Source organism: Gekko japonicus, unplaced genomic scaffold, assembly GCF_001447785.1.
Source record: "Gekko japonicus isolate JY-2015 unplaced genomic scaffold, Gekko_japonicus_V1.1 scaffold1139, whole genome shotgun sequence".
Classification (NCBI taxonomy): Eukaryota; Metazoa; Chordata; class Lepidosauria; order Squamata; family Gekkonidae; genus Gekko; species Gekko japonicus.
This window is the reverse complement of record NW_015172591.1, coordinates 106,733-119,339: the sequence shown is the minus strand read 5'-3', so window position 1 is coordinate 119,339 and position 12,607 is coordinate 106,733. Positions and strand designations below refer to the sequence as shown.

At 46.7% G+C, this 12,607-nt stretch overlaps 1 protein-coding gene across 1 annotated transcript in view; it reads right to left on the bottom strand.

Moving 5' to 3' along the window:
• KANSL1L (KAT8 regulatory NSL complex subunit 1 like) overlaps positions 1-12,607 on the bottom strand; it is a 49,370-nt gene that overhangs the window by 20,976 nt on the left and 15,787 nt on the right. Inside the window, exon 5 of the mRNA XM_015421520.1 lies at positions 9,832-10,036. Within this exon, the coding sequence (XP_015277006.1) occupies positions 9,832-10,036 (205 nt within the window). The remainder of the gene's footprint in view (positions 1-9,831; positions 10,037-12,607) is intronic.

Genomic DNA, 12,607 nt, shown 5'->3' with positions numbered 1-12,607 from the left:
GGGGAGGGGGAGGGAAAGGAGTTTATAAGCCGCTCTGAGACTCCTTTGGGGAGTGAAGGGCGGGGTATAAATCCAATCTCTTCTTCCTCTTCTTCTTAATCCTAATTTGAATGGGGCGATACCTACAGTTTGTGGTGGAAAGTGCCACCAAGTCACAACCGATTTATGGCAACCCTGTAGGGTTTTCAAGGCAGGAGGCATTTAGAGGTGATTCACCATTGCCTGCCTCTGCGTAGCGACCCTGGACTTCCTTGGCAGTCTCCCATCCAAGTACCAACCAGGGTCCAACCCTGCTTAGCTTCTGAGCTCTGACAAGCTGCGGCTAGCCTGGGCCAGCCGACAATTATATGTGTCCGATCTCTCCTTGGGCTATGCAAGGTTATGCATCAGCCAGGGCGAGGGGTGCGTGTTTCACAGTGGGAAAGCCCTGAAAGAGGATGCCAGGTTTCTTATAAATTGTGCATTGTGTGAATAGACCTGACCTGGATGGCCCAGGCTAGCGTGATCTCGTCTGATCTTGAAGCTAAGCAAGGTCAGCCCTGGTTAGCATTTGGATGGGAGACCACCAAGGAAGTCCAGGGTCACAACACAGAGCTGGGCAATGGCCAAACCACCTCTGAACGCCTCTTGCCTTGAAAACACCATGTGGTTGCCATAAGTCAGTTGTTAAAAAGGTAAAGGTTCCCCTTGCTCAAAAGCCAGCTGAATCCGACTCTGGTGTGCGGTGCTCAATCTCCGTTCCCAAGCCGAAGAGCCAGCGCTGTCCGAAGATGTTTCCGTGGTCATGTGGCCGGCATGACTAGATGCCGAGGTGCACGGAACGCTGTTACCTTCCCAACGAAGCGGTACCTATTTCTCTACTTGAAATTTCTTGCTTTCGAACTGCTAGGTTGGCAGGAGCAGGGGCCAGAGATGGGAGCTCACTCCGTCAAGCGGCACTCGGGTCCCGAACTTGTAAACGACCGACCTTCCAGTCTGCAGTTCAGCGTCTTAACCACTGAGCCACCGCAGCGCTTAAGTCAGCTATTACTGACGGCAAAAAAAAGGTGTGAAAATTCTTCTCACCTGCAGGAGAATTTAATGGCCTTCAAGTTTGAGAACGAATAATGAAGCATCCTTTGTTTAGTCAGTTTCTGTATGACTAAATAATGGTGGTGGTTTGATGCCTATTTCATTCAGCATGCACTGGGCAGTGTTCCCCTCTAAGCTGAGTTAGTGTGAGCTAGCTCACAGTTTTTTAGCCTCTGGCTCGCACATTTTTGTCCTAGCTCAGGAAGGATGGCTCCAGAGCATTTATGATTTATGCAGTAGCCAAATCACTTCCTCAAAACTTTAATGCCAGTAGCTCACAAAGTAGAATTTTTGCTCACAAGACTCCACAGCTTAGAGGGAGCATTGGCTCTGGGTTAAACCATTTCTGAAAGAATTGTTCAGCTCATGGTTATGGTAAATTAGGGGAGGCTGAACTAAAACATCCAAGATTAGCTTTTAGCTGGAAAAAAAATCAGGTTAAATATAGGAGAAGGAAGAACGGATGCTATTCAAATAAACCATCACTAAAATTTCCAGAGACTGTAATTATTTTAAGCTTTTGTAAACTATGAAATTGCATGATTCCTGGAAAAAAAACCACAATGGAATCCAAAACATTATTTGCAACTAGCAAAAACACTGGCTGGAAAGAGTGGCAAAAGTTTTGCATTGCCAAAGAGTATGTTGATTCCGAACTTGACAAAAGAAAGCCCAGTGGCTATTTTTAAAAAATAACAACAAAGTCAACCTCTTCATTTGCTTATTTTTACTGCATAAAATTCCAGACAGTTGAACTCCATTCATGTCACATGCCGATATAACTACAGACAGGTTTTGTTTTTTCATTGCCAGACATCACGAACGGTGATCCAGGAAAGTAGCCAATCCAAATTTAGAGGCCCCTTTTCCATTCAAACAGATTATTTAAACCATGTTTTTCAAGACATGTTTTACCATTGGGCCGAAAAAAACACACCCATCAGCTGGATGATCTCTTCTTTGCAATTCTAGCTGATATTTAAGGTATGATATGGGTATCTGACCACAATTTCAAGGCGAAAAAGCAGTTTATAGTACTGCTACTAGCAATGATGGAGCTGCAGTGGCTCAAGTGGGTAAGACACTGAACTGCAGGCTGTGGAAGGTCGGTAGTTCAGCAGTTCGAGACCCGAGTGTGCCGCATGACGGAGTGAGCTCCCGTCTCTAGTTCCAGCTCCTGCCAACCTAGCAGTTCGAAAGCAAGAAATTGCAAGTAGATAAATAGGTACCACTTCAGTGGGAAGGTAACAGCGTTCTGTGCGCCTTGGTGTTTAGTCATGCCGGCCACATGGCCACGGAAACGTCTTCGGACAGCGCTGGCTCTTCGGCTTTGAAACGGAGATGAGCACCGCAACCCTAGAGTCAGATTTGGCTGGCTTTCGAGCAAGGGAACCTTTACCCTTTACCTTACTAGCAATGAAATCAAATACACATTCAACTAAAAACTACAGTTCCTCCCCATCATATGTTCAACCTTGCTGAACTCAGGGAACGAAGATGGGACTGCGAGACTCACAGAGAGCAGGGAATCCCATAACGCCCCCCCCCCATTGCCCAGCCCCACCACAGACCCGCAAAGAGTGATTAAAATGTGGGATTTGCTGCCAGAGGATGTTGTGATAACCACAGGAATAAACAGCTTTCAAAGGGGATGAGACAGATTCATGGAGGAGAAGTATGCCAATGGCTACTAGCTGTGGTGACTGAGGGGAATCTCCGCATTCAGAGGCACTAAGCCTCTGAATCCCAGAGCGAGGAGGCCACATCAGGGGAAGGCCTCGGCCTCTGTGTCCTGTTGTTGGCCCTCCAGTGTGTGAGGCAGGATGTTGGACTAGTCGGATTTCTGGTCTGATAAAGCAGGGCTCTTCTTATGTTCATAGGAAGGCCTCGGCCTCTATGCCCTGTTGTTGGCCCTCCAGAGGAACTGGTCGGCCACTGTGTGAGACAGGATGCTGGACTAGATGGACCACTGGTCTGATCCAGCAGGGCTCTTCTGATGTTCTTAGGAAGGCCTCGGCCTCTCTGCCCTGTTGTTGGCCCTCCAGAGGAGCTGGTTGGCCACTGTGTGAGACAGGATGCTGGGCTAGATGGACCAATGGTCTGATCCAGCAGGGCTCTTCTTATGTTTTTAGGAAGGCCTCGGCCTCTATGGCCTGTTGTTGGCCCTCCAGAGGATCTGGTTGGCCACTGTGTGAGTCAGGAGGCTGGACTAGATGGACCCTCACTGGTCTGATCCAGCAGGGCTCTTCTTATGTTCTTATCTGGGAGATCTGAGTTCAGATCCAAGCTTTGCCAGGGAACTTGCTGGGTGACTGCAGTGAAACTGCTAAAATCCTGTAAAGAAAGTTCTCTCTCTCTATGTTGTCGAAGGCTTCTCTCTCTCTCTCTCTCTCTCTCCCACACACACACACACAGAGATATTCCGTAAAGAGGCAGGTCTCCATAATGGCTATGAACCTTTTTTTTTTGGCTGTCAAGTCACAGCTGAGTTATAGAGTCCCTTCAGAGGTTTTCAAGGCAAGAGATGTTTCAAGGGTATTTTGCCATTGCCTGGCTCTGCTTAGAGACCTTGGTGGTCTCCCATTCAAATACTAACCCTGCTTAGCTTCCCGAGATCTGATAACATCAGGCTATCCAGGCCTATTCTCTTGCCCTATAGTAATTCCCAGTTGGAAGTAGGAGTCTCCTCTTCCCTGGATAGCTGAGAACCTACTCGGGGACTCAGGGAGGCATCAGAACAGCAACTCCTCCCCAGCAGGGAATCTTCTCTGTTGCACCCCAGAGGACATGGGGGGGGGGTGAGTTTCAGAACATCCCCTCTTAGAAGAAGAAGAGGAGATGGGATTTATACCCCGCCCCTCACTTGGCGTCTCAGAGCGGCTTACAAACTCCTCTCCCTTCCCCTCCCCACAACAGACACCCTGTGAGGTGGGTGGGGCTGAGAGAACTCTGACAAAAAGTGCTCTTTCAGGAACTGCTGTGCCAGAGCTTGTGACTGACCCAAGGTCACATCAGCAGGTGCATGTGGAGGAGTGGGGAATCAAACCCGGTTCTCCCAGATTAGAGTCCACGCACGTAACGACTACACCAAACTGGCTCTGAGAACGATTGAAAGGTGATGTCCAGACCCCACCACACACCAAGTTTATGTGAGCTACAGTGGAGCCAGGAGAGGTCATGGGGAGGCTGACTTAGCTCAAGATCCAGTGTAGCCCACATAACAGTTTCAGCTGTGGAGCTCCAGTTTATGTCATGGAATGGGGGGGGAAATGCTATGCAATAATAAAAGTGCCTAGTGGGTTGTGATGTCACACATAGGGAAGTGGTGGTACAATTGCATTGGATAAACATCTGGAGCAGAGGTCCATCAGTGGCTATTAGCCACGAGATATAGATAGGAACTCTCAGTCTGGGGCAAGTGATGCTCTGTGTTCTTGGTGCTTGGGGTGGGGAGGGGGCAACAGTGGGAGGGCTTCTGGAGTTCTGGCCCCACTGCTGGACCTCCTGATATTTTTGGCCACTGTGTGACAGAGTGTTGGACTGGATGGGCCATTGGCCTGACCCAGCATTGGCTTCACTTATGTTCTTATTGTTAAGTTTGCCTCATGAACATACATACATAACCTTGCTGTATTTATGCTTTGGGAGGAGGAAAAATGGATATCTGATTACAAATCTGTTATCCCAAAACGTGTTCAAACGTTTGACGTGAGTTGGAGATTGGATCTGTTGTTTGCTATCTTCTTTGTTCGTTCTGTATGTTAATATTTACATTTTTTTACAAGAATAAGGTGCATTCTACGAGCAATTTAAGAAGCACCATAAAGGAATTTACACAAATATCATTATAATACAGCAATTTTTTTAAAAGCCTGTTAAGGCATAACAGATGTGCAAGAATCTTCTGGGGGAGGGCCCTTAAGCAATATCCCTTTGTTGTTAGGATATCCCCAAAGTAGTACTGGGGCACTGTAAGAACATAAGAACATAAGAGACGCCAAAGGCCCATCCAGTCCAACACTCTGTGTCACACAGTGGCCAGAAATACCAGTGCCATCAGGAGGTCCAGCAGTGGGGCCAGGACATTAGAAGCCCTCCCACTGTTGACCCCCCCAAGCACCAAGAAGACAGAGCATCACTTGCCCCAGAGCCCCTATCTATACCTTGTGGCTAATAGGCCACTGATGGACCTCTGCTCCATATGCCTATCTAATTCCCTTTTGAAGCCGTCCATGCCTGTAGCCGCCACCACTTCCCGTGGCAGTAAATTCCAGTACTTCCTTTTATCCGTTCTAACACATAAAACACATAAATCACGGTTACGAATATTTGGTGGTAGAACCTGCAGGCAACTTGCAGCCGACTTAAGGGGATCCCGTGGAGTTTTCAGGGCAAGAGAAGTTCAGAGGTGGTTTGTCATTGCCTTCCTCTGCGTAGCAACCTTAGACTTCCTTGGTGGTCTCCCGTCCAAGTACTAACGGGGGCTGACCCTGCTTAGCTTCCATCCGACAAGATGAGGCTAACCTGGGCCATCCAGGTCTGGTCTATGAATGATTAATCAATTGCAATACACAACTAAGTAAGCTGAATGATATATTGCCTCTTGTAGAAGCAAATGGAATTCAGTATGTTAATTTACGGCACATTTATTCTTATAACAATTTGGGTAAATGAAAACCTGGCCAGTGAAGTTATACTGAGGTGAGGTATATATCCCTAAATATACTGAGCATGTGCCCTTGATTGTATTAAACGTTGATTGTTTTTGCCACATGCCTGTTGTATGAGTTTCTAATTTTGGTTTTGAAGGTTTGCTTGTTTTCTTTAATAAAGGAGGAAGTGTTTGCACTAACACCAGAAAACAAGAGTTTTTCAAATCAAATAGTTCAGGACATATACAGCCATTTATCCGGGGAAGAATTTTAACTTAAGACAGATCAAGTTAAAAGCACTGCGAAGACTTCAAAGAGGAAAGCAAAGCTAGACTGGAACAGCAGAAACGAGGAGAAAGATTACAATGTACTGTTTCAGTTTCCCTCAAATGAAGCTCTTGCCCACTGTGTAAGCTCTTCCAGCTAAACAAATATTAAGACTAAAAAAATAGACAGAGGTATGTGATATCACACATTTCCCCAGAAACAAGTGTGCTAAAAAAAAACAAAACCCTTGGCATTCTCATCTCCTTTCCTAAAGTACAGAATGGAGGTCAAACAAGAAACAAGAATGTTAATTGGATAAGCAAGATTTCTGCACGACTTTCAAGTTTCCGGCTTTTGACTCTTCTCCAAAGGAAACCGATAAATTCAGAGGTGGAGTGCGTGTTAAATTCAATGAATGAAAAAAACACAGACTTTCCCTCAAAGACCAAATGTTCACAAGGGAAGGCAGCTAATAAGCGCCTCTTCCAGGGCAAGAAAAAAGCAATCTTGCTGTTTTAAAATAAATCTCGAGGGGGGGGGGGCTCACCTTTTGATGTCCGCACGCTGCTACAGTGTCAAATGTTGCCCTAAATCTGATCTCCTGCACAAATACTGGATGGAGGCTGTCCTCTTCAGCTATGTTAGTGATGTGGGACTTCCTAGGGCCATTCCTGGGAGAAACAATAGGTATCATCTCCAGGTCTGTGTGGAGCCCACTGCTATCGTCCTGGGTACAGATGCATGTGTGTGTGAAAGAGATGTATACACACACACATACATACATGCCTGGATTTCCAGCATCTTCCAGCCTTTTTTCACTCCCAGGCCCTGAGTTATCGATGGATTTTGCTGACTCCTGTGGGATGGGTTGAGAAGGGATTGCAGACAGATGGGCCCACCCTGCTCACTGCCTTTAAGGTAAGACAACAGGGTTTTGCTTTGGTTTTGGGTTTTTTTTGCTGAGATCACTGATAAACCTCCTCCCATGACAAACCCGGGAAATCACTCAGGAACCAGCAAAGACCTCCTTCTTCCTTGGGATACAAAACAAGAATGCTGCCTTCCTGGCCGTGGGAAAGGGCCCGTGCCAAAGCTAACCGTCTACCTACCCTCATGGGTAGAATGTATTTATTTACATTCAGTTAAGATACTGCCTTCTGTCTGGGACTCTGGGTTATGTCATGTTTTATATCTGTGTGTGTGTGTGTGCGCGCGCTAAGTGCCGCCATGTCGCTTCCGATTTATGGTGACCCTATGGATTAATGACCATCTGAGATCTTTGCCAACTGAGGGCCGCAGTTTCCTTGGATGAGTCAATCCATCTCTTGTTGGGTCTTTCTCTTTTCCTGCTGCCTTGGACTTTTCCAAGCATTAATGTCTTTTCCAGGGAGTCTTGTCTTCTCATAATGTGACCAACGTATGATAGCCTCAGTCTGGCGATTTTAGCTTCTAGGGAGAGGTCAGGCTTGATTTGATCTAGAACCCGCTTATTTGTCTTTTTGGCGGTCCACGGTATCTGTGCTGCTCTCTTCCAACACCACGTGCACATACATAAACACACACACACACACGTACATAGTTAGAATTCTATTTTTAAAAAGGATGACAAGAATGAAGAAACAGAATTCCCTAAATATTCTATAATAATCCTTCCACGTAACCAGAGCTCCTAGAAGTTGCTCAGCAAGCCCCTGCAATTGTGACAGGAAGGGGGCACAACCTTCACAGAACTCGAGGTGGTTCTGGCCAATACGGTTGCCGGGTCTGGCCTCGTACCCAGTGGGGGATTTGGGGGGGGCATTCCTGGGGGGGCATCCCCAACGTGATGACGTCACGCTGCGGATGTCCCCGCCCCCAACAATGACCATCTGCGGCCACCCCTCTACCTCCCCTCCTGCAAGATTTAAAGGGCCTGCTGATCGCCTGGAGGACCCTTTAAATCTTGCAGGTGGGGAGGGAGAGATGTGGCCACCAGCCACATGCCTGGAGGCCCGACCATGCTGGCCAGAAGCATTTAAAGGGACCCTTTAAATGCTTCTGGCCATTGGGGGTTTCACGCACCTGTGAACTCCAAGAAGCAGATCGCCACTTGGAGTTCAGGTGTGCGGCTGGTGGCTTCCCCTCTCCCTCCCCTCCTGTAAGGTTTAAAGGGCCCTCCAGCTGATCAGAGGGCCACGTGCTCCCCCTGTCAGCTGGAGGGCCCTTTAAATCTCTCAGAAGAGGAGGGAGAGGGGTGGCCACAGGTGGTCATTCTTGGGCGTGGGACCTTCCCCGCCAGCCGGCTGGCTGCTGGCAGGCTGATGCCCCAAAATCGGGGGAACCCCTGCTCAGACCGGGGGTCTTGCAACCCTAGCCAACAACAGGGCATAGAGGCTGAGGCCTTCCCCTGATGTTGCCTCCTGGCTCTGGGATTCAGAGGCTGAGTGCCTCTGAATGTGGAGGTTCCCCTAAGCCACCACGGCTAGTAGCCATTGATAGACTCCGTGAATCTAATAAGTACTTGAAAATTTATTTTAAAAAAAGACTTGGGAAAAGCATTCCGACACGGCAAAAATATGTCTTTGTTCTCGGTCACATAAAAAGAAGCATTAATGGATCTGACTGTAATAACTAACCTAACCCATTCTCTTTCTTATTTGCCTTCTCCTCTCTTCTACCCTCTTCTCAACCAAAGGGACAGACCCAAAAGGTAATGTAGGGATGCCAGCCTCAACCCAGTGTCCTGGACAAAAACTTAACTACCTCATCCAGGTTTCAAAGGGGAAGACAACGGCACACAGAACAGCGAATCCAAAACTGAAGGAACTGAGGTGGTATACAGTCCACAAGCTTGCTTCTTCTTTTGTTCCTTTATTTCACGTTATGCAGTGCTGCTGCTGCTGCTTCCAAACACCAAACGACGACGGATTTCCTAGATACGTATTCCATTTCCCCTAATGCTTCGTCAGATTGCTTTTTTTATATGTGGAGCTGCTTTACAACTAAATTATAATATAGTTACAACTCATATGCATTCATTCTTTTATAAGTGTGAGCTGTCAAGGAAATGCTTACTCCATGCCATCAAGGCATGGTAGATAGAGTGCCTGTGGAGATAGTGAGGAATGAGAGCCAGCAGATGCCGAGAGGAAACACAAGATTCACTCAGAGCATGGGGTAAGCATGTTCTTGACTGCTCACACTTATAAAAGAATGGATGTATATGAGTTGTAACAATATTATAATTTATTTGTAAAACAGCTCCACGTATAAAAAAGCGACCTGATGAAGCACTGGGGGACACGGAAGACTTACCTAGGAAATCTGTCGTCGTTTGGTGTTTGGAAGTTGTTTGGAAGCAGCAACAGCAGCACTGCATGACGTGAAATAAAGGAGCAAAAGAAGAAGCAAGTTTGTGGACTGTAACTGTAACAGAATCAATTTTGTTCACAGTGAACTTTGGTGGGGTGTACCTTTGGTTAATCACCGTGGTCCATTTGTGGCTTGAGCTTACCTCCAGATGGTGGCCGGAGAGCTCCTGAGATCAGTTCACCTGGAGAAAACGGCGACCTTGGAACGTGCACTCTATGACATTATCGCCCATTCAAGCCCCTCCCCTCCCCCAAACCCCGCCCTCCTCAGTCTCCACCCCCCAAATCACCAGGTATTAACCTCTCCAGAGCTGGCAATCCCAGTAGTTATAGTCTGCAAGACCATATCAGAGACCCCGCTCTGCGTGTGACCAGCATTACAGGACCTATTTATTCAGACTACTGTGCCTCATTTAGGATTTCACAGAGCAGGAGTAGGCACACATGGGTGGCTACAGTCTCTTTAAGAAACAAGGGAAACATGTTTTCACCTGCTGATTCCAATTGAAGTCAGTCTTCGTTTTGTACAGTTTTCGCCTCTGGAAACTTTGAACCGGTCTGGTGCGAGCAGACGCGCTCACCACCAAAACAGATGACGCTTTAAGCCTGGTCTTGTCTTTCCTTCTTCTCTTCAGGTGCTGCTGGTCGATCAGCCAACTGCTGGAAGATGGGATTTCCTTGCTGGTTCCGGCGCCTCTGAAATGCACCAAAATAAAAATGATCAAGGGAAGTCAAGAATATGTTGTCGAAGGCTTTCACGGCCGGAGTTCATTAGTTGCTGTAGATTTTCTGGGTTGTGTGGCCGTGGTCTTGGCACTGTAACTGCCGAAACGTCAGATTCTACAATGCCAAGACCACGGCCACACAACCCGGAAAATCTACAGCAACTAAGGAAGTCAGGAATGCTCCAAAAAATAGCACCTTATATATTTAGACTTATACTCTAAATCAGGGGTCCCCAGCCTTCTTGAGTTCGGTGGACACCTTTGGAATTCTGACATGGGGCTGTGGATGCATTCACACAATGGCCACCATGGGAAAAGTGCACGTTTGTTATAAGGATGGAGACTGGTTCCAGAAAATAATTTATACAAGGATTTGTTAAAGCGATTCTTGAGAAAGAAAAGCTGGAAACGGCTTGTACATCCGGAGAGCTGTCAAATCGCTTCTCCTGTAAGGACAGGATTGTGGATTGCTTCTCTCACAAGTAGCAACATCTGGAAGAAGAATACTTTTGGATTATTCCTTTTGCAGTAGCAGGACATATAGAAAAGAGAATCCCTGTACTGTTTACTTTGACTTTACTTCCAGTTACAGTGTCTCTTGTTATTGTATGAACTCTGTGGTGCATCAGATTTTGTGAATTCACTTTTCATATTGTATACATTTTGACTATTTTTGTTTATTGTTCATTACTGTGATTATTACACAAATAATATATATATTATATAAATTCTTTATAGTTTATCAAATTGTTTCATTTTGGATTTTGCACACGGTGTTTTTCCTTTGAATTGTTCCACTGTGGTCCCCATTTTTGTCTTGCTACTTCACCACGGGAAGCAGACACACCAACAGAAGAAATCCAAGTGCAGGAGACAAGAGGAGAAATTTTGAAAAAATGCACTGGGAAAGAAGAGAGAATAAAATTTTTTAAACCCTGTTGTGCGTATAGCAGCCGCTGAGAAAGGACATTTTAATTTGCACACCCAATGAGATGTCCAGTGGCCAATCAGAAACCTTCCTGGTAAGGAGCCCCACTGGGCCATGTCCACATTTCTGGAAGCACTTGATGGGTGTCAGGAAAGGTATTGGTGGGTGCCATCCTGCCCATGTTGGGGACCCTTGCTCTAGATAATAGCAGTCACAGAAATCGGCAAAAGCTAAGGCACACATGTAACAACTGAATATAAGAACGTAAGAGAAGCCATGTTGGATCAGGCCAATGGCCCATCCAGTCCAACACTCTGTGTCACACAGGTGCCAAAACCCCGGTGCCATCAGGGTCCACCAGTGGGGCCAGAACTCCAGAAGCACTCCCACTGTTGCCTCCCCAAGCACCAAGAATACAGAGTGTCACTGCCCCAGACATAAGAACATAAGAGAAGCCATGTTGGATCAGGCCAATGGCCCATCCAGTCCAACACTCTGTGTCACATAGTGGCCAAAACCCAGGTGCCATCGGGATGTCCACCAGCAGGGCCAGAACTCCAGACCACCACCCCAATGTTGCCCTCCAAACACCTAAAGAGAATCCTAAGGAGAGCCAGTTTAGTGTAGTGGTTAAGTGCGCGGACTCTACTCTGGAAGAACCGGGTTTGATTCCCCACTCCTCCACTTGCACCTGCTGGATGACCTTGGGCAAGCCATAGTTCTGGCACAGCTGTCCTTGAAAAAGAGCAGTTTCTGTCAGAGCTCTCTCAGCCCCACCTCCCTCACAGGGTGTCTGTTGTGGGGAGGGGAAGGGAAAGGAGTTTGTAAGCTGCTCTGAGACTCCTTTGGGTAGTGAAGGGCGGGGTATAAATCCAATATCTTCTTCTTCTTTGTCAACATGCACTTACTTATTTGCTTGTTATTACAGGTCCTTCTTGTCCCTATCTATACCTTGTGGCTAATAGCCACTGATGGACCTCTGCTCCATATGCTTATCTAATTCCCTTTTGAAGCCGTCCATGCTTGTAGCTGCCACCACTTCCTGTGGCAGTGAATTCCAAGTGTTAATCACTCTTTGGGTGAAGAAGTACTTCCTTTTATCCGTTCTAACCCGACCGCTCAGCAATTTCATGGAGTGCCCACGGGTTCTTGTATTGTGAGAAAGGGAGAAAAGTACCTCTTTCTCTACCTGCTCTTTCCCATGCATAATCTTATAAACCTCAATCATGTCACCCCTCAGTCGTCGTTTCTCCAAGCTAAAGAGCCCTAAGCGCCTTAACCGTTCCTCATAGGGAAAGTGTTCCAACCCTTTTATCATTCGAGTTGCTCTTTTCTGCACTTTTTCCAAAGCTATAATATCCTTTTTAAGGTGTGGTGACCAGAATTGCACACAGTATTCCAGATGAGGTCGCACCATTGATTTATATAGCGGCATTATGATATTGGCTGATCTGTTTACAATACCCTTCCTAATAATCCCCAGCATAGCATTGGCCTTCTTTATTGCAGTCACACACTGTCTCGACATTTTCAGTGAGTTATCTACTACAACTCCAAGATCTCTCTCTTGATCAGTCTCTGCCAGTTCAGACCCCATCAACGTGTATTTATAGT